At 32.0% G+C, this 19,847-nt stretch overlaps 2 protein-coding genes across 2 annotated transcripts; both read right to left on the bottom strand.

Annotated features, from left to right (window-relative positions):
• Positions 1-10,677: 10,677 nt before the first annotated feature.
• Positions 10,678-14,908, bottom strand: LOC136775209 (ribonucleoside-diphosphate reductase subunit M2-like). Its single transcript, XM_066729783.1, has 3 exons — positions 14,867-14,908; positions 11,351-11,509; positions 10,678-11,187 (listed from the first exon to the last, which is right to left on the bottom strand). The coding sequence occupies exons 1-3, from the start codon at positions 14,906-14,908 to the stop codon at positions 10,678-10,680; spliced, it is 711 nt and encodes a 236-aa protein (XP_066585880.1).
• A 2,850-nt stretch (positions 14,909-17,758) lies between these two features.
• Positions 17,759-19,132, bottom strand: LOC136775208 (putative nuclease HARBI1). The gene is made up of 3 exons (XM_066729782.1): positions 18,933-19,132; positions 18,650-18,793; positions 17,759-18,554 (listed from the first exon to the last, which is right to left on the bottom strand). The coding sequence occupies exons 1-3, from the start codon at positions 19,130-19,132 to the stop codon at positions 17,759-17,761; spliced, it is 1,140 nt and encodes a 379-aa protein (XP_066585879.1).
• Between the last annotated feature and the right edge of the window lie 715 nt (positions 19,133-19,847).

Below are 19,847 nucleotides of genomic sequence, written 5' to 3'. Positions count from 1 at the left end.
GTACACAGAGCAGATTACAGTAGCGAAGGAAAGCTTCGTGGGAATAAGGGTCATAAATGGAAGAAAATAATTAGCCCATTATTTCCTCCAAAGAATCTTGTAAAAGGTAGCGGTTATATGTGTGTTAATGATAAACCAGTGAACTATGTACATTGGAATGATCCGAACGAATTAGTTGAACGTTTGAGATTTTTGATAGCATCATCTGCTGCAGGACATACGAATCATCATAATGAGATACAATCAATAATTGAGGAGCTTCATGAAGAACGTATTATCCTATAAAAGAGATTACACTTTCCATAATTTCCCAGTTGATTGTCTTACTTCACAATGTCGATAAATAAATTTGGAGGTATTTCCACTGCCAGTAATGTGAGAAAATATTTCCGCAAAACTGAAGATGAAACATTAAAATTTGATAAACGTATGAATGCATTTAATGCTAAGGGGAATATTATTTCAAATTTAGGATTTGATGCTACTGATGAGAAATGTGCTGTGAATATGCATGTTCTGCTGGATAATATGAATGCTGTACGTGAGAACCTTAAAAATGAAATGCAAGAAAACAGTGATATTTTACGAAGTATTGCTTTAAGACTGGATGAAACCGAGTTAAGGCTGAATGATTTTCAAGTGAAATTGAGTAATTTCATGGAGAAACATGCTGAAGATAATGCAGATTTAAAGAAATATGCATCAATTTTCATGGAGAATCAGACTAAAGAGGATGCTGAATCAAAGAAACATATAATAAAGATAATGCAAAATTAAAAAAAAAAAGTGCTATTTTTCATGGGGAGAATCATGCTAAGGAGAATTCTTCTTGAAATAATTCGACAAAGAGTTTTATTAGGAAAAAGAAACTTTTACTACCATCAGTGCTCGTTGTACCCTTGTAAACCCAACACATACCTGAAGAGTTATGGATAGTGAAGAAAAGAAAAAATTTGGTCGAAGAACTGCATGTACCTGCAAGACGGAATTTTCAACGTAGAAGAGTTATAATACGAGGCTTCGATGACCTCTGGCAAGCAGATCTGGTTGATATGAAGAATTATACTGGCGGAGGTTACCACTATATTCTCACAGTTATTGATGCATTGTCGAAATTTTGATGGGCAATAGCACTAAAAACCAAAACTGGCAAGGAAGTGACAGACGGATTTACGAAGATTCTGAAAAGTGGGAGATGTCCCAAAAATTTGCAGACAGATGATGGCAAGGAGTTTTATAATAGTGATTTCAAATCGATTATAAAAAAACGTAGAATCAATCATTACTCAACATACAGCGTATTGAAAGCTACGATAGTTGAACGCTGGAATCGCACGCTGAAGACTGAAATGTGGAAACGATTTACGTTGAATGGAAATTATAAGTGGCGAGGCATACTGCAGCGACTAGTTGAAGACTACAACGCAAGAAAACATCGTACATACTATAGGAATGCGACCAGTTAATGTGACTCCAGATCATGCTAATATGCTCCTGACTACAGTATACAATAATATAAAGATTGTTGGCCGTGCCAAGTTCAAAGTAGGTAATTTTGTACGAATCAGTAATTACAAGAATGTATTCGCAAAGGAATACACACCAAATTGGACAACTGAAATATTTGAAATTATAAAAGTGCAGAAAACAAATCCTGTTACATATTTACTTAGAGACTCTAGTGGTACTGATATATACGGAGGATTCTACGAATATGAACTTTTAAAAACTGCTAATCCTAATGTATATCTAGTGGAGAAGGTATTACGTAAGAAGGGTGATAAGGTCTTTGTGAAGTGGTTAGGATTCGATAATAAACATAATTCATGGATAAATAAAGATAATATTTTGTAAAAACAATATTTATTAATAAAATTATTCAATTTAAATATAATTAATTTATTCTATAATGACCCCATGGTAGAGTCGATACAGTTCCGTGCACGATATAACGCTTATCATCGTATGGGCTGAGAGCTACTTTCCGTTGCGTAATCGAATAAACATTATGCAATTTTGAGCGAATTAAATTTTGATTGCGGACTTGTACAGTAAAATTTGTTAAACAGTCCTTATAGTCCTCGAAGGTTATGTTTCTAGCAACAACGTAAGTCTTAATACCTTTAGCTTTTTTGATAATTTTATTTTGTACTTTAAATGTGTACATTTTTGATCTCAGTCCAATAAACTCTGTCATTATCTGTCCATTATTCTCATCTTTCATCAGCCCAGGGACTTTTTTATTTACTAGAGGTAAATTGTACTGATTGTTGGGAGAATAATCGCTTGTATCGAATCTAGCAAGATTCTCCCTCATAATAGTGTAAATATCATCACACTCAATGCTGTATATTAGACTATCCGTATCGGTATATAACGCTTTACATTTGCTACCGAAAGTAGGAAGCATATAATCATAATGAAAATCATACAAACATGTTTTCGAAATATCAAGAATGCTCATACCTACGTATATAGGCTTATCGAATTTAGCTGCTAATTTTGTTAATTCAATCGTAACCAAATTCTCACTGAATATAGTGCGACTGTGAAAATTAGGCTTAGCAATCATTGCTTCAGCACCATATCTTCCCTCCCACCTACTCACGAGTCTCACATCAACTCTATTTCTAACATTCTCCATAGTCTTACCGAACACCGCATTGTTCATTAATTTAAAAAGATTTTTCTCAAACTCATTTTTAGATGCTGCACGCAAACTAGTGTTCAGATCGATATATTTACGTAACCAGGTAGACTGCTGAAATCCTAAAACGCGATGAATGTGTTTTAAGACAACACCATTACGCATACATTGCTGTAAAGCACGATAGTGTATAACATAGCGCTCCTTATTTTCTAAAGTTGCAAGTAGCTTCTTCTGACGTGTACCCGGTGGTACATCACGTACGGAACAAAATGGAAGGTCGGAATGTTTATCGTGAAACATGCTTGGATACTCTAAGTCAACCTCTAAAATATAACCCTCGGGTGAATCTATCGGTATATTAGAGATATCCAAATTATTAACATTTTCAATCCAGCGAAATCCGTGAGTAGGTAGCGGTTGAGACATTGCCCACCCATACAAATTATTTACATCGTAGTACATTAAATATTAAGAAGGTTCCTCGGGATTGTAGTTTTGCATGTACCGATTGTTAGCCTTTTCATAGCGGAGCGAGCATTGGCTTAAACCACCACGTATGCCCCGTTCTACGAAAAGCAGCATTTCTTTCGTCAGTGAAAAGTTCTAATCTTATTCCTGTATGTTTGAGCATTGCATCCCAAGTGAAGCCTGGGAGTGTACAGGGTCTTTTCCTAACAGCGGAGCATAGGAGATTCGTGTTAGTTGACTATAGCACTCCGAATGATGGAATCTGAGAGCGCTGATTGGTCAATATTACGTAGTACCAACAGATAATAAGTCGTTACCAATAGTTGGGTACAAAAATTGAGATTCATCCGCCATATTGGTGTGGAGAAATGTTTACATGCTAATCCTAGCAGAAAGAGGTGTAAAATGGAGAAATGTCAAATGGTAAGGTTACTAAAGTAAAAATTTAAAAAAATAAATGGAAAGTATGAATATTCTTCATTTTCCTTCAAAGTATTCAATTTTTACTTTAGTAACGACAACATTTGACATTTTTCCACTTTACACCTCTTTCTGCTACGATTAGCATGTAAACATTTCTCCACACCAAAATGGCTGATGAATCTCATTTTTCGTATCCAACTATTGGTAACGGCCTATTATATGTTGGTACTACGCAATATTGACCAATCAGCGCTCTCAGATTCCATCATTCCGAGTGCTATAGTCAGATATGAAACGGGAGATTGCTCATGCGAGGTCCCGAGGCAATCCCTACCGGTAGGCAGCGCTGGTGTTGGCAAACGCGTGTCTCAGGTCCATCTAACCCCTAACGCCATCTATCGGAAGAGACCACGAAGCACGAGCGTTAAGCTTAGAATAGGGTAAAACATATATGTATTGTTGCCAGAAAGCGGAGTAAAGAGAGAGCGGAGATATTTTCTCGGACCTCTCTGTCTTTCTCGCTGTTAGCATCTAGCAGAAGAGTCGAGGCAAAATCTTTCCGTTTCGCTTTGCCGAAAATCTACCAATATTCGATGTCATTTATATTTGCAGGCCAATGCCTTTATACATGATTTTTTCAGCATATTTATTTATCAGCATTGACTTATTTAAATCAATAATAAATTAAGGAAATGCGTATTTGATATATAATAATTATTTTAACTATAATTTCATCGTTATATTTCGCTTATTTCCGTAAAAACTGAATTTCTTTAGTTTATTATTGATTATTGTAATTCAATGGCAATTTAAAAAAATTTAATCTTAAAAAAAAAAGAAAAGTACCGATCAGGAATCGAACCCGGACCCACGAATCGCCACGCGATTACCTTACCGCTTAGACCACGAGGCTTCTTCAGTGCACCGTAAACAGATAGTGTTTTTAAGGGCTTGAAATCTTCTATTGAACAATATAAATAAACGAAGAACCGACATCTTTATTCATTATTATTCTATCATAATGGTACACAAAATAAAGAATAATTATATAATGTAGATTTTCAAAAGCTTTTCCAATAACCAAGAACGGAAACTGCGAGCGTTAATTGATTATTTATCTTCGTTCTTGACTATTGGAAAAGCTTTTTAAAACTATTCAAAATATAATTATTCCTTAATTTGTGTACCATTATGACAGAATAATAATGAATAAAGCTGTCGGTTGCTCGTTTATTTATATGGTTTAAAAGAAGATTTCAAGCCCTTAAAAAGGCTATCTGTTTATGGTGCACTGAAGAAACCTCGTGGTCTAGGCGGTAAGGTAATCGCGTGGCGATTTGTGGGTCCGGGTTCGATTCCTGAACGGTACTTTTCTTTTTTTTTTTAAGATTAAATTTTTTTTAATGGCCATTGACTTACAATAATCAATAATAAACTAAAGAAATTCAGATTTTACGGAAATAAGCGAAATATAACGATGAAATTATAGTTAAAATAATTATTATATATCAAATACGCATTTCCTTAATTTATTTTTGATTTAAATAAGTCAATGCTGATAAATAAATATGCTGAAAAAATCATGTATAAAGGCATTGGCCTGCAAATATAAATGACATCGAATATTGGTAGATTTTCGGCAAAGCGAAACGGAAAGATTTTGCCTCGACTCTTCTGCTAGAAGCTAACAGCGAGAAAGACAGAGAGGTCCGAGAAAATATCTCCGCTCTCTCTTTACTCCGCTTTCTGGCAACAATGCATATATGTTTTACCCTATTCTAAGCTTAACGCTCGTGCTTCGAGGTCTCTTCCGATAGATGGCATTAGGGGTTAGATGGACCTGAGACACGCGTTTGCCAACACCAGCGCCGCCTACCGGTAGGGATTGCCTCGGGACCTCGCATGAGCAATCTCACGTTTCATCTCTGCTATAGTCAACTAACACGAATCTCCTATGCTCCGCTGTTAGGAAAAGACCCTGTATAATAATGAACAGGATCCAAATTATAAGTTTGCATGCAGCTATCACGAAAATTTTCGAAAACGTCAGCCAACAATAGTACATCACTTTTCAAATAGAGATCGCTATACTCCCCAAGTGTTCGTATTTGAAATTTGGTCCATACCTCCTTAGCGTGATTATACGCACCCTCACTAATATCACTATCGGATAATCTATTATAGAATATCTCGCGTGGAGGTAAAGCAGTTTCTTCCAGACGGTTCAGACTATCTATGTAATCGTAAGGAAAAATACCTTTCCTTGTCAGAAAGTGAAATTGTTCTATGTTTAAATATGAGAATTCTGACTCTAAATTTTTTAACTGTGATCTCGTTAAATATGAACTCAATTTGTCTAAACTAGATGCCATAAATTTGAAAAAATCGATAAACCTTAGTTGTATATTATATTTACGGATGAATTTAGTGAATGAAATTTACTTCTCCTTATGTACAGGTAACAAGTGTACTGAACCTTCATACAAGTTAGCGATTGTACCGAAAATAAAATGTGCATCATAACCTGATAAATTATGAAAAATTACAGGTATTACATGTGAATCGTTAAAGTTTAAATTACAATTATTATGAGCAGGTCCCCTATATTTACCAGTTAAATGATCATGATCGCGAACACGTATTTGATCTGGAAGAAACGGCTTTTTACATATATGACAGTTGGGCTCAGAATAATGCCTTGAATTTTCACTAATACTTAATGTTCTCATAGGCACTGCAGTCTTTAGTTTTTCGCTCGCTATGCTAGCAATTTTATCGAGTTCTAGCACAAACCATTCTATACACTCGAGTCCACGATATGATTTGTAAGTTGAGAGCGATGAATCACGAACGCTTTTAAAATAATAACCTATACTAAAAGGTACGTGTTTTTGATAAATACCAATATCGTCATCCGCTTGCTCAACTTTTTCAAGCAAGCATTCAATGTAAGCGTATATGACAAATGGCACCCTCTCACTGTTCTTCATGTTATTGAAGGAAACCCAACGGTCCTTGTCAGGTAGCACAATTCGGATGTTTTTATTGAGTTGCGCACAATCACGTTCATGCGATTTTAGTTTCTCATAATTGTGGAAATAGTATAAGCAACTATAGGAGGGAAAAAGTAATATTAGAATATAGAAGCAGTAATTATATATATATATATATATATATATATATATATATATATATTGATATAAGTTTAATTATTAGTTTAATTGTAAAACATTTAATTTTATATATTTGTATAAATTGATGTATATTTCCTTCATTTTTTATATATTTGTATATCCGATCAATTATAAGTTTTTATCATTTATATAAATTTTATGTATATTTGTTTAATTATAAGTTTAATTGTAAAAACATTTCATTTTATATATATATATAAATAAATTCCGTCTGTCATGTAACTCTTCTACCAATTGTTTCTTCTCCTCACTTCCCATGACTATTTCACTACGTATTATGTTTACACTAGCTCATCAATCACTGGCGGTAATATAAGTTTCTTTACAGCATAATTCCAATTATTTTCTCTTTTCTTCTCATTGGCAGTCGTAATTTCCACTTTTTGATGCTCATTAGAGATATAATTTGCAACAATTTTCAATCTACCATACATATCTTTCCGTAGTGCCTCAACTTTTCGATCCAATTTATTTTCAATATAATCGACTTTATCATTCAATTGATTAATTCTTTCACTAATATCATTAATTTTTTCATCAATTTCATCAATTTCATCAATTTCATCAATTTCATCAGTTTTTTTCAGCAGAGTTGTAACTTTTTCCTCAAGGCGGTTACCATTTAGGTAATAGTGAGTTAGCTTTTCACTGTATTCAAACAATTCCCTCATTAAGCTATCACGTACAGTCATCGAATTACGTAACAGAGCAGCCATATTCACAGCACTTGTCTCATCAGTAACATCACATTCTAAGTTTGAAATTATTTTCTTCTTGGCATTAAATGCATTCTTTTTTTTATCAAACTTTAACGTATCATTGTCAATTTTGTGTGAATAATTTCTCACTTTACCGGTATTGAAACCAGATCCGAATTTATTTATCGACATAGTGAAGTAGCACGTTGAACTAAGAAAATCTTGAAACTGCAATCTCTTTTATAAGATACCTAGGTTTAGTAACAGCTAGGACTTAATAAGTTGCCCTATCAAAATATTAATATTCCTGAAATTGATACCATTAGCGCGAAAGAAGATTAAGGAAGGCAGTCACCTAGCGGTGACTACTGGAACTAGCAATTAACTCAAGTCTCAACCTAGTTTATCTGTGTAGCAGAGTCGGAAATAGTTAGGCTACGTAAGGTAACTAACCATCGACTTCGAAGGGTGAAAAAACCTTCCCTCAACTAGGTCTCCGTAGGATAACTAACCAACGGTACCATAGGGTGAAAAATACCCCCTCCCTAACCAAACTCGGTCCCACTATAAGACCTTCCAACAGATCCAACTGTGACATAGGGTGAAAAATACCCCCTACCTAACCAAACTCGTTCCCACTATAAGACCTTCCAACTGTGACATAGGGTGAAAAATACCCCCACCCTCCCTAACCAAACTCGATCCCACTATCCTTCCTCATCCCCACCACTACCATACTAAGAGAGTCTTATCCCCACCCATCCCCCTTCCACACCACAAAACAGCTTCCCCCACTCCCTGTCATCGGAACCGCATAGCTCCTCTACTTCGAAATGACTGGGCCACACAGAAATGCTTTATATATTAATGCTTTTGCACTTATTTGTTTATAAGTACTTTTTCCTTAATAGAAAGTCATCATAACAGGATTTCACCTGTAACAAAAATAAAATAACCACAAAGTATATTTCCATAAAAATTCACATTAATTTTCATTTTTTGTTATTAATTTATACTCATCTGATATATTTTTTCTTCTCTGTTATGTATTAAAATCCTTCCTTCTTTTCCACAATCGTTTTCCAAAAATATTATTTTTGTTTACAAATTATGTCATATGTGCAAGTACTGACGGCAAATACCAAGTCAAATGTTTTTATAGTTAATAACAATCTGATAACAGAATTTGAGTATTTTTGTTGCCAATTTACTAGCAATCTGTGTATAAAATGTTATCTGGTTAAAGATATATTTTATTGTTGAAGCGCGGGGTTTGGCTATGGAGTGTCATCATGAAGGATATCTTAATTAAACGTTTAAAAAAATTGATTTTTTTCTTGTAAAATAATTATGAAAATTTTTTAATTACACTAACAAACTTGGAGAATATAATTGTTACATGCCAGTCATTTAATATAAAAGTATACGTGTGTATTCTATTATTTTAAAAAATACTTATATATGTATTAATTTATCTTACTTGGTATAGAGAAGGCATTTATCACTTATTATTTATATCGTAAAAAAATATATTTATACAGGGTGAGGCACGTAATCCGCTCCAAAATACGAATGCAGAAAGAGTTGTATCTCTTTAACTGTAAGAGATATTCAATTTTTCCAACACATTTTCGAAGCCTCTTGTTATTTGCTTTCAGAAAGGTTCTATGCAAAAATTGAATATCTTTTATAGTTAAAGAGATACAAGCCTTTCTGCAACCATATTTTGGGGGGGGGGCTTAAGTGTCTCACCCTAGCTGTATAATAAAAATTGGTATTTATCAATTTTATAATCTAGTACTTAAATCTTAAGTTTTATAATACATATTGTCATAAACTGGTGATACAAACCATTACATATACAATAATAATGAGATATCATTTTTGAGTTCTAACATGCAGATAATTTTAAATTCACTAATTTAACTGTTTTATAGTATGCATGCATGCATGCATACAATTTTTGTTACTACTAGCTGTTCAATACTCTTCGGATTTTTAAAAACATAATTTTATATAATTATTGTTAGTTTAATTTTCAAAGATCTATAAACAAATTATTTTATATCGATTTATAATGATCAGGTTTTGCATCCACGTACAATAATAAATAATGTAAAAAATTTCATTTTAATTCTCTTGAAAGTAAGTGATAGTTGTTTCTGTATTAATACAGTCAATATTTACCACAATTTCGTCACAAATGCTTTGTTTTTAATTGTTCTTAAACTTAATTTCCTTAGAGAATTTTATATTTGACACAATATTGACTATAAAAAGATTAGAATAATAATTTAACAATACGTGTGTTTTGGAATAATAATTGAATATGTGATTCTTTTTCTTGCTGTCTGCGTACAAAGTGAGAAAATATCATTTCATTTGACAATAAGTTCACTCTGCATCTGTGGTTTCATTGTTTCCTTTGCCTTATTGTTAACGGGATCCCTCACGCCTACTTTATCGACAGTTCAAGTCAATAAACAATTCGTTTAATAAAAGTCAAATGCGAAGCAAATTGAACAATCGGGCGTTTGCTGGACAATGTGCCAGTCCTAACGAGTCAAACGAACTTAAAAACACTCAAATTAGTTGAAAATAACGCTGTACCATTGTGCTGCTTTCTTGAAGAGAGGTTACTTTTGATTATTTCCACTTCAAGAACGCGGGACAGTGGTACAACGTTATTCTTCATCCGATTTGAGTTTTTTTAAGCTCGAGTGACTCGTTAGAATTGGCACCTTGTCATAAAGAAGCCCGTTTTTGCAATTTGCTTTGCATTTTACTTTTATTAAACAAATTGTTTATTAACTTGTACTGTCGGTAAAGCATGCGTGAGGGATCCCGTTAAGAACTTCTTTTCAATTTAATTCCTTATATTAATGGGAAATATGTTTGATACATGATGAAGTGTACTCTCTGTGTTATAAATCTAGAAGGAACCAAAATTCTGATTAGACTATCTTTTAAAAATTAATGTAAATTATATAAACAGGTTTACCTTTGAAAACCCTAACTCCAAAAGCAACTGATCTGCTGCAAATTCAACATAGTTTTTGACAGCTATGTGATTAACGTCTATTATTTTAGGATTTATTATTTCATCTATGAACTCTTGTTCAATTTCAACAGCATTCCTAATCATAGAAATAACCCTACTTTCAGTAGGTTTCTGTATAATATATTTAAACATGAGACATGCAAAATCACAATGCCGCTTCTAGAAATAAAATTATTATTAGAGTTATATAGCTACTATTGTACAAAAATGTAGTATAAGTTTTGTAGTTACCTTATCTTGAAACGTAAGATCATAAATATCTGTGACATTAGTCATTACTCGTCTGTATTTTATCCAGAATGATATGAAGATGCCAGTTAAAAAGATGTGGTTTACAATAGCCGAAGCCACTATTTGAGTACCTAAAGTGACTTTTTCGTTTTGAACCCAATTTGCCATCCATATGATTTTTTTAATTATGCATGGTAGCATAATTATTGAATGATAAAACTTATCCTTGTTTGTTTTATTTAGTATAAATAATTCCATAAGGTGAATGCTCGCATGTACATGAACAACTTCAGAATCCAATTGTGCACGATAGAAATTGCAAACTGCTGCTACTCTTATTTCTTGATTAAAGCGTTTAGTTAACTTTTCATTTAAAATGCTACCTGTAGTAGCTATAAAAGCAATAACTTTCTCAATATATTCTTTATCTTTACATCTAAGTTTTTTAAATACTTCCATATCCTATAAAAATATATGATTATTTCTCTCTATTTTATCTAATCCTATATATTTAATATACTATATAGAAGTATATATTTTGATTCATTGTTTAAAATTTATTTAACTCATAACATTTTAAACAAATAATTTTTTAATATAAATAAACAGTTTTAAATTTATTTACCTTAGAGAAGTCTACTTCTTTTACAGACCATAAAGATGCTTTAGCTTCTTCATACATTCTACAAATGTCAGCCCACTGACTAGAATCAATCACAGTCAATTGAGGATCATATTCTTTATTGTCAAACTTAACTTCTCTTTCTGCTTTGGTTTTGGCCAACTAAAATAAATACATAAGACATTTTACTTTTCTTTTATTCTATTTAACTTATCTTAGTAAAAGTAAACATTTAGATTATATGATTAACGGGATCCCTCACTCGTGCTTTACCGACAGTACAAGTCAATAAATAATTAGTTTAATAAAATTCAAATGCGAAGCAAATTGAACAATCGTGCCTTTGTAGGACAATGTGCCAGTCCTAACGAGTCAAACGAATTTAAAAACACTCAAATTAGTTGAAAAATAACGCGGTACCATTGTGCAGCGTTCTTGAAGAGAGGTTACTTTTGGTTATTTCCACTTCAAGAACGCGGGACAGTGGTACAGCGTTATTCTTCATCCGATTTGAGTTTTTTTAAACTCGATTGACTCGTTAGAATTGGCACCTAGTCATAAAGAAGCCCGTTTTTGCAATTTGCTTCGCATTTGACTTTTATTAAACGAAATGTTTATTGACTTGTACTGTCGGTAAAGCACGCGTGAGGGATCCCGTTAATGCGAGAAAGTATAATTAATAATTATACAATGCTAATTTTAAAAAGTTAATTTTAAACAAAATCTGGCTCCTTTTTTCATATCTTTTGAGATCGATGGAATCAATGCTGGTATTCTTCCTGGTGATATACACAACTTCTTAACGGGATCCCTCACGCCTACTGTATCGACAGTTCAAGTCAATAAACATTTCGTTTAATAAAAGTCAAATGCGAACCAAATTGCAAAAACGGGCTTCTTTATGACAAGGTGCCAGTTCTAACGAGTCAATCCAACTTAAAAAAACTCAAATCGAATGAAGAATAACGCTTTACCACTGTCCCGCGTTCTTGAAGTGGAAATAACCAAAAGTAACCTCTCTTCAAGAACGCGGCACAATGGTACAGCGTTATTTTTCAACTAATTTGAGTGTTTATAAGTTCGTTTGACTCGTTAGGACTGGCACATTGTCCAGCAAATGCCCGATTGTTCAATTTGCTTCGCATTTGACTTTTATAAAACGAATTGTTTATTGACTTGAACTGTCGGTAAAGCAAGCGTGAGGGATCCCGTTAAGGATTGTAAAAAGTCTAAAATCACATCGATTCATTCTGAAATAAGGCCAAACTTTGAGAATTAGTAATTTTTGTAAAATTCCAAATCGTAACGATAAGATTGAATATAAAAAGTTATTCTATTTTTTAAAAACTATATGGCGCTAGTGAGATCCCATAGGCTGCTCATAGGTGTAACTAAGAGAGAGAGAGAGATAGAGAAACTAAAGTCACTAGATACATAAAGTATCTTGCGTCAGGCGAGGGGAAGTAGGAATCAGAGGGGCGAAGGGATTTCTAGGGAGTTTGTCCGTAGCTGTCAAATGACGCGATTAACCCTCAATTTTGGATCGTAAACAAAAATAATATTTTCGGAAAACGATTGCGGAAAAGAAGGAAGGATTTTAATACATAACAGAGAAGACAAAATATATCAGATGAGTATAAATTAATAACAAAAAATTAAAATTATTGTGAATTTATAAGGAAATATATACTTTGTGGTTATTTTATTTCTGTTATAGGCTAAACCCTATTCTTCATGAGTTTAAATCACAGGAAAGAAATACTTAAGCAACAATGAATGAAAAAGGACTAATTTATGAAGCATTTCTCTGTGGCCTAGCCATTTCAATAATTGTGACATAATGTTATAATAGTGAATATGCTAGCGATTGCTGTGTATACAAAGAAATTTTATTACAAAATAATAATAATGTATGATAATGTTTTGATTCCTATTATTATAAATTAAAGCTAGTTCAAATAAAATGTATTATTTTAATTTCTAACTTAACCACACTCAAATTCTATACGTACATAGTAATTATATATTCTTGTAGAACCTATCTTTAAGCTACTCTAACTAAATTGCAGCTATTTTAAATCTGTAGGTCATAACTATTTACTTCAATGATTTTTATTATTCAATGTGAGACAAATTGTGTAAAATTCCTGCTAATTTCTTATTGATCTGTCACATGCTTCCTCATCTCGTATGACATTTATTTGCCTTGATTGTTCCTTCTTCTTTTAGTTTTCAACACATACCAATAATTCTCTTGATATTTTCAAATATGCTCAGATATATATATATATATATGCTTATTCTGCTGTCTAATTGTTTCTATAATAATTAGGATGATTGGTAAACTACTGCTGTATTAAATTTGTAGAATGAACACTGGACTTATTGTACTTATATATGTTTGGCACTTCATCCACATGATATCTTTTCCTTCCATTTGAGAGAATATTGTCGACCAATAAGTTTATGTATACTGCTGAGTTCATCTTGTATTCAGCTTTAAATTATATTTTCCAGCTACATATTAGAATATCCATTCCCAATATGCAATACCTATTTTATTATTCCTATTTGTTCATGAGACTTATCTGTCCTAAAACCTTAATTTATCCAGTCGCCATGTGTATATCCTATCATTTTCAGATGATTGACATATCTCTCTATCATTCCTGACAACATTATAATAAGAGTAAGGAAATAAGAGTATTCTATATTCAAAATATATATTCAAACACGTTGCTGGAAAACTACTTAAAGCTACAAAATAAGATGAACTCAGTATTATACACATATAACTTTTAAGGAACTTTATCTATCCAAGTATTATGAGAACATATCTCACAGAAGAGAGGCCCAATTTAAATAGTATCACTCAAATGTCCATTTTCCAAACTTAATAAGACAATGGTTCAACAATCATTCCAATATTTATAAAATTAATTACAAATCAGCATAATCATCTTATCTGCATGTATTTAAAAATGATAATAAAATTATTGTTGTGTTGAAAACTAGAAGAAGAAGGAACAATCAAGACAAATAAATGTTATACGAGATGAGGAAGCATGTGACGGATCAATAAGAAATTAGCAGAAATTTTACACAATTTGTCTCACATTGAATAATAAAAATCATTGAAGTAAATAGTTATGACCTGCAGATTTAAAATAGTTGCAATTTAGTTAGAGTAGCTCAAAGATAGGTTCTACAAGAATATATAATTATTACTATGTACGTATAGAATTTGAGTGTGGTTAAGTTAGAAATTAAAATAATACATTTTACTTGAACTAGCTTTAATTTATAATAATAGGAATCAAAACATTATCATACATTATTATTATTTTGTAATAAAATTTCTTTCTATACACAGCATTCGCTTACATATTCACTATTATAACATTAAGTCACAATTATTGAAATGGCTAGGCCACAGCCCCAGTAGCAAGATTGGTCGAGATGACGTTATTATGACCAGAAATCCAGTCATTTTTACGTCATTTGAGCCAATTTTGCTACCGGGGATAGAAATGCTTCATAAATTGGTCCATCTTCATTCATTGTTGCTTAAGTATTTCTTTCCTGTGATTTAAACTCATGAAGAATAGGATTTAGCCTGTAACAGAAATAAAATAACCACAAAGTATATATTTCCTTATAAATTCACAATAATTTGCATTTTTTGTTATTAATTTATACTCATCTTATATATTTTGTCTTCTCTGTTATGTATTAAAATCCTGCCTTCTTTTCCGCAATCGTTTTCCGAAAATATTATTTTTGTTTACGATCCAAAATTGAGGGTTTATCGCGCCATTTGACAGCTACGGACAAACTCCCTAGAAATCCCTTCGCCCCTCTGATTCCTACTTCCCCTCGCCTTACGCAAGATTTCTGCACCCAACACTGGTCGGCGGAAATACGTCAGAGGGTAGAGACTGTAGAGGGACCGCAATATAGATATTTCTAATTACTAATTTCAAAATACATAAATGCAAGGTCCGTGAGCCAAGACAAATGTTAGTATATACATACCACAAGTTATAAAGTAATATAAAGAAATAAAGTGACAGTTTTAATCTTACTGACAGCTGATATACTGATGGTATAAGTGAATAAATAAAGTGACGAAATTTGTGAAATGTACATAAAAATAATTTTTAAAAGTATATAAAGGACTGAACATTTTAGATAAGTATAACAATAAATTTTATAATATAAAATGTAAGATATAAATATTTTGTGGTACTTTGTGGGATTTTATTTCAGATTAAATTATAGTAATGTGTTTACTATGTCACTGTGCTGAGGATGGAGCTATGCGGATTTTCAAAATTAAAATAAAGGAATAGACTAAACATAATGTGGTTATTGTGTCATCGTTGAGATTCAAACTATGTTAATTGAGACGGTTAATAAAATAAACGAGTGAAAAAACTGGGTAAATACAATAATAAATAAAGAAGCTGACAAATTAGATATATAATATAAAATGTAAGATATTTTATAGTACTTTCTGGGATTTTATTTCAGATTAAATTATAGTAATGTGTTTACTATGGGTGCGTTCCGTTTCATGCATGATGCGCAAAGCCAACAAATAGAGCATTCCGTTATTCTTCATGCGCACATGCTGCACGCATGGACTAACCTAAATTTGACTATATTAAATGCAATGTCCCTATGCAGGAGCTGCATGGGGTGTCTCACTTAACAAGCTGAAGCATATCATGCATTTGTCATGCATAGTATTGTATAGCGAATTTTTTGTGCACCAAATTTGAATAAAAATCAGAACTCTCTCAAATATCACTCTCACATATATACTATATGTTATTGATCGTGTTTCAAAATTCACTGGCAGTACTACGGAATATCCTTCTGTCTTCTTTCAATGCTTCATTCTTGACAAAGATATAACGATATCCGCAGTACTGGCAGTGAATTCTGGAACACGGCCTGAAGGAAAATCCTTAAAACATAAAGTTTTTTATTTAAACTAGCTTATTTTTACATCTCAAGTGTTATGGCAAATAAAGAAATAATTCTTCCTGTTCTTTTTGGGGAAAAAGAAGATTTGTATAATTTAAACGTATCAAAAAATGAATATGACCAGATTATGAATGGAGGTAAATACATATACACTTATTTTATTAGACTTTATTAAAAAAAAATGACTATTGAAAATGGTACAATATATCCGATTAATCTCTTTTTTAAGTGACTGAATGGTTTTCTCTATTTTCTTCTTAGATCAAAACCTTCTTCATCAGATAGTTTTGAAAGAAAAAGAAAGGTTAAACGTTTATAATAAGGGATGTAGTAATATGAATGTCAATGAAGACAGGGAAGAAGATGTTGATGACCCAGAGAGTTTGGAATCATCTGCAAGCTGTGATAATAATAATAATGAAGATGTATATAAAAACACCGGAAATTTCTCATGGCCAGAAAAAGCTGTGTTGCTGTTTTTAGAGCTATATCGTGAAAGAGAAGAAGAGTTTATTTCAGGCATGAAACGTCACACCAAATTATGGCAAGAAATTGCATCTGAGATGCAAAAGTCAAATTATAATGTTTCTGGTATACAAGTTCAAAATAAAATGTCAAGTTTAAAAAGGACATATAAGAAAACCAAAGATGCTAATGCAAAAAGTGGAAATAATAATAGTTGCTGGGCCTACTATGGAATAATGGATTCATTATTTGGTAATAAAGGCTGGATATCCCCTCCAGCAGTAGCAAGTAGCGAAGGACCAACTGAGCCTACCAACTTATCCAATTTACGATTATCAAGCCATGCTATATCTTTAGGTAGTTCGGATGGCCAGGATATTTCTTCTAAGCCAAAAAAAAGAAAAGTTGAAACTATATTAGAATCTTTTATATCAGATTTAAATAAAACTAAAAATGACACTAGAGAGGAAAAAAAGATAGAAAAACTTGAAAAGGAAGAAAAAAAGCAACAAAGGTGGGAAGAGAGAAAGCAAATGCATCAAGACACTATTGAAATTCAGAAATCTTTTATAAGTCTTCTAAGTAAACTTGTAGATAGACATTGCAATTAGTTTTGTAAGAACGGAAAAATTAAAATTATATTGTTTAATTGATTCCTAACACAAAGAACATTAGTTTATATTACCAATATATTACTATCATTAATATCCTAAGAGTTTAATAACGTATTACATTGATAATATGCATAATATACTTTCAATTTCGTTAAAACTATTTAAAATTTATATACTTTTTTTTTCTTACATATAAATATTATTTATTATTTTTGCATTGCTAAAAACATTTTAAGTATAGTAATATTTTGTGGTTTCTATTTAAACAATTAGTCAGTTTTCTTAATTTTATTAAAAAAATGTAATTACTTAATACATATGTGATATTACAAATAAATATTTAGTTTCTATTATATATTCTTAATTCATTCATTATCCTATTTCTTTTTATATTACCCAATTCAGCACCATTTCCTATTGTATCTGGTATAATATTTTCATAAGAAGCACATACAGCAATAGGAAAGTCATCATTTCTTTGCATACAGATATTATGAAGTACACAACAGGCAATTATAACCTGTGGTATCTTCTTAACATCGGTTAGCGGTAAACAATCCAATAAAATGCGAAATCGCACCTTGAGTAAGCCAAAGGCTCTCTCTATGGTCATTCTAGTGGAGGATAAAACAAAATTATAATTTTTTTGATGAGCTGTGAGATGGCCATTATCTCTGAATGGAACCATAACATTTGGATGTATGGCATATGCAGCATCTGCTATAATATGTGTGTCTGACGGAAAATATTTACTTGGCTTTGCAATATATTCTGCAAGTGGGGAATTTCTAAATATTCTGGCATCATGAACCGAACCAACATGTCCTGCATAGCAATGAGTAAAAATAGATTTTGCATTACATACAGCTTGCAACTGTATAGCATGAAATTGCTTTCTACACACATATGAAGCGCTATCTTCTTTTGGAGCTTTAATTCTAATAAATGAACCATCCAGAGATCCAATCACTTTTGGAAAGCCTCTCAATTTTGAAAACTCTGTAACAGTATTATTAACTGAATCACCTTCTGGCCATTTAATAAATCTTGGTGCTATACAATGTAAGGCATATGTCACCCGCCTGACTGCTCTAAACGCAGTTGCTTTTCCAACTCCAAACTGAACGTGTATTGATCTGTACATAAAAATATACAATATGTAGCAATATAAATTAAAGCACATGATCTAGTATATAATACACTATTAAAAAGTAAGTGGCAATTAGCAAACCTATAAGAATCTGGAGTAGCCAAAAACCATAAGGTAATCAATAGCTGCTTCCCTGGGTGAATTTGTTTTCTTCCAGTTAGATTGGTTTGTGATAAACATGGCCCAATTAAATTTAAAATGATTTCATACGTTTCAGGAAACATCCTATAATAAAAATAATACTAATTTATAATATATAAATGTATGTTGAACTTTAAATTCGAAACTATTTGCAACTTTCCTAAAGTGTTGTTTGAAATTAACTCTTGAATAGCCTGGTACAACTCGTTCAACATAATCTGACAATATTTCACGTTGAATATTTTCCCCTCTTGTATTTCCTATCATAAGTATGCCATATAAAATAGATTCATCTATTTCTTCATCGATCGAAATATCGCTTTCATCACTACTGCTTGATTCGCTATTACTTAAAATTAATGAATTATCATTCATTAAAAAAGATGTTGCGAAAATAGTAACATAATTATCTTGTAAATCCATTATTTTAATAGCTCCAATGTTAAATAAAAATTGGTTACAGCGAGCTGATTTAAATGGAAACAAATTTTCAATCTTGCTTTCTTACCACATGCATGCATAGAATGCAGGAAGTTTGTTCCGTTATTAAACGTACATGACGAATACAAAAGAAACGGAACGGATCCTATAGTCCATGTCCTGCATTGGTTAATTATGCAGGTCATGCATGAAACGGAACACACCCTATGTCACTACTGAGGATGGAGCTATGTGGATTGAACATTAAAATGAAAGGAATAGATTCAACATATTATGGTTACTGTGTCATCGCTGAGGATCAAACTGTGTTAATTGAGATGAATATTAAAATAAATAAGTCAACACATTGGGTAAATACGATACAAATAAAGAAGCTGATAGATTACATTTGTAATTTCAAATGAAAGGTTTTATATAGTACTTTTTGGGATTTTGTTTCAGATTAAATTATAGTAATGTACGTGTGTTTACTGTATCACTGCTGAGGATGAAGCTATGTGGATCGAACATTAAAAAAAAAGAATAGATTCACCATAATGTGGTTACTGTGTCATCGCTGAGGATCAAACTGTGATAATTGAGATGAATATTAAAATAAAGAAGCTGACAGATTAGATATATAATATAACATGTAAGATATTTTACAGTACTTTGTGGGATTTTATTTAAAGTTAACATATGTAAAATAAAATTTTTG

This window comes from Prorops nasuta, unplaced genomic scaffold (assembly GCF_024137725.1).
Source record: "Prorops nasuta isolate Cenicafe-Biocafe unplaced genomic scaffold, Cenicafe_Pnas_1.2 PNAS00007, whole genome shotgun sequence".
In the NCBI taxonomy this organism is placed as follows: Eukaryota; Metazoa; Arthropoda; class Insecta; order Hymenoptera; family Bethylidae; genus Prorops; species Prorops nasuta.
This window is presented reverse-complemented; position numbering and strand designations above follow the sequence as displayed.

Coding starts and splice junctions, on each gene's coding strand:
- LOC136775209 (XM_066729783.1), bottom strand. CDS start 14,908: ATGAATGAAGATGGACCAATTTATGAAGCATTTCTATCCCCG. Junction 11,510..14,866: donor ATGAAGCATTTCTATCCCCG/GTAGCAAAATTG, acceptor TATTTATTTTAG/TTGGCCAAAACCAAAGCAGA. Junction 11,188..11,350: donor AAGAAGTAGACTTCTCTAAG/GTAAATAAATTT, acceptor ATATTTTTATAG/GATATGGAAGTATTTAAAAA.
- LOC136775208 (XM_066729782.1), bottom strand. CDS start 19,132: ATGGATTTACAAGATAATTATGTTACTATTTTCGCAACATCTTTTTTA. Junction 18,794..18,932: donor AATATTCAACGTGAAATATT/GTCAGATTATGT, acceptor TTTTTATTATAG/GATGTTTCCTGAAACGTATG. Junction 18,555..18,649: donor GCTACTCCAGATTCTTATAG/GTTTGCTAATTG, acceptor TTTTATGTACAG/ATCAATACACGTTCAGTTTG.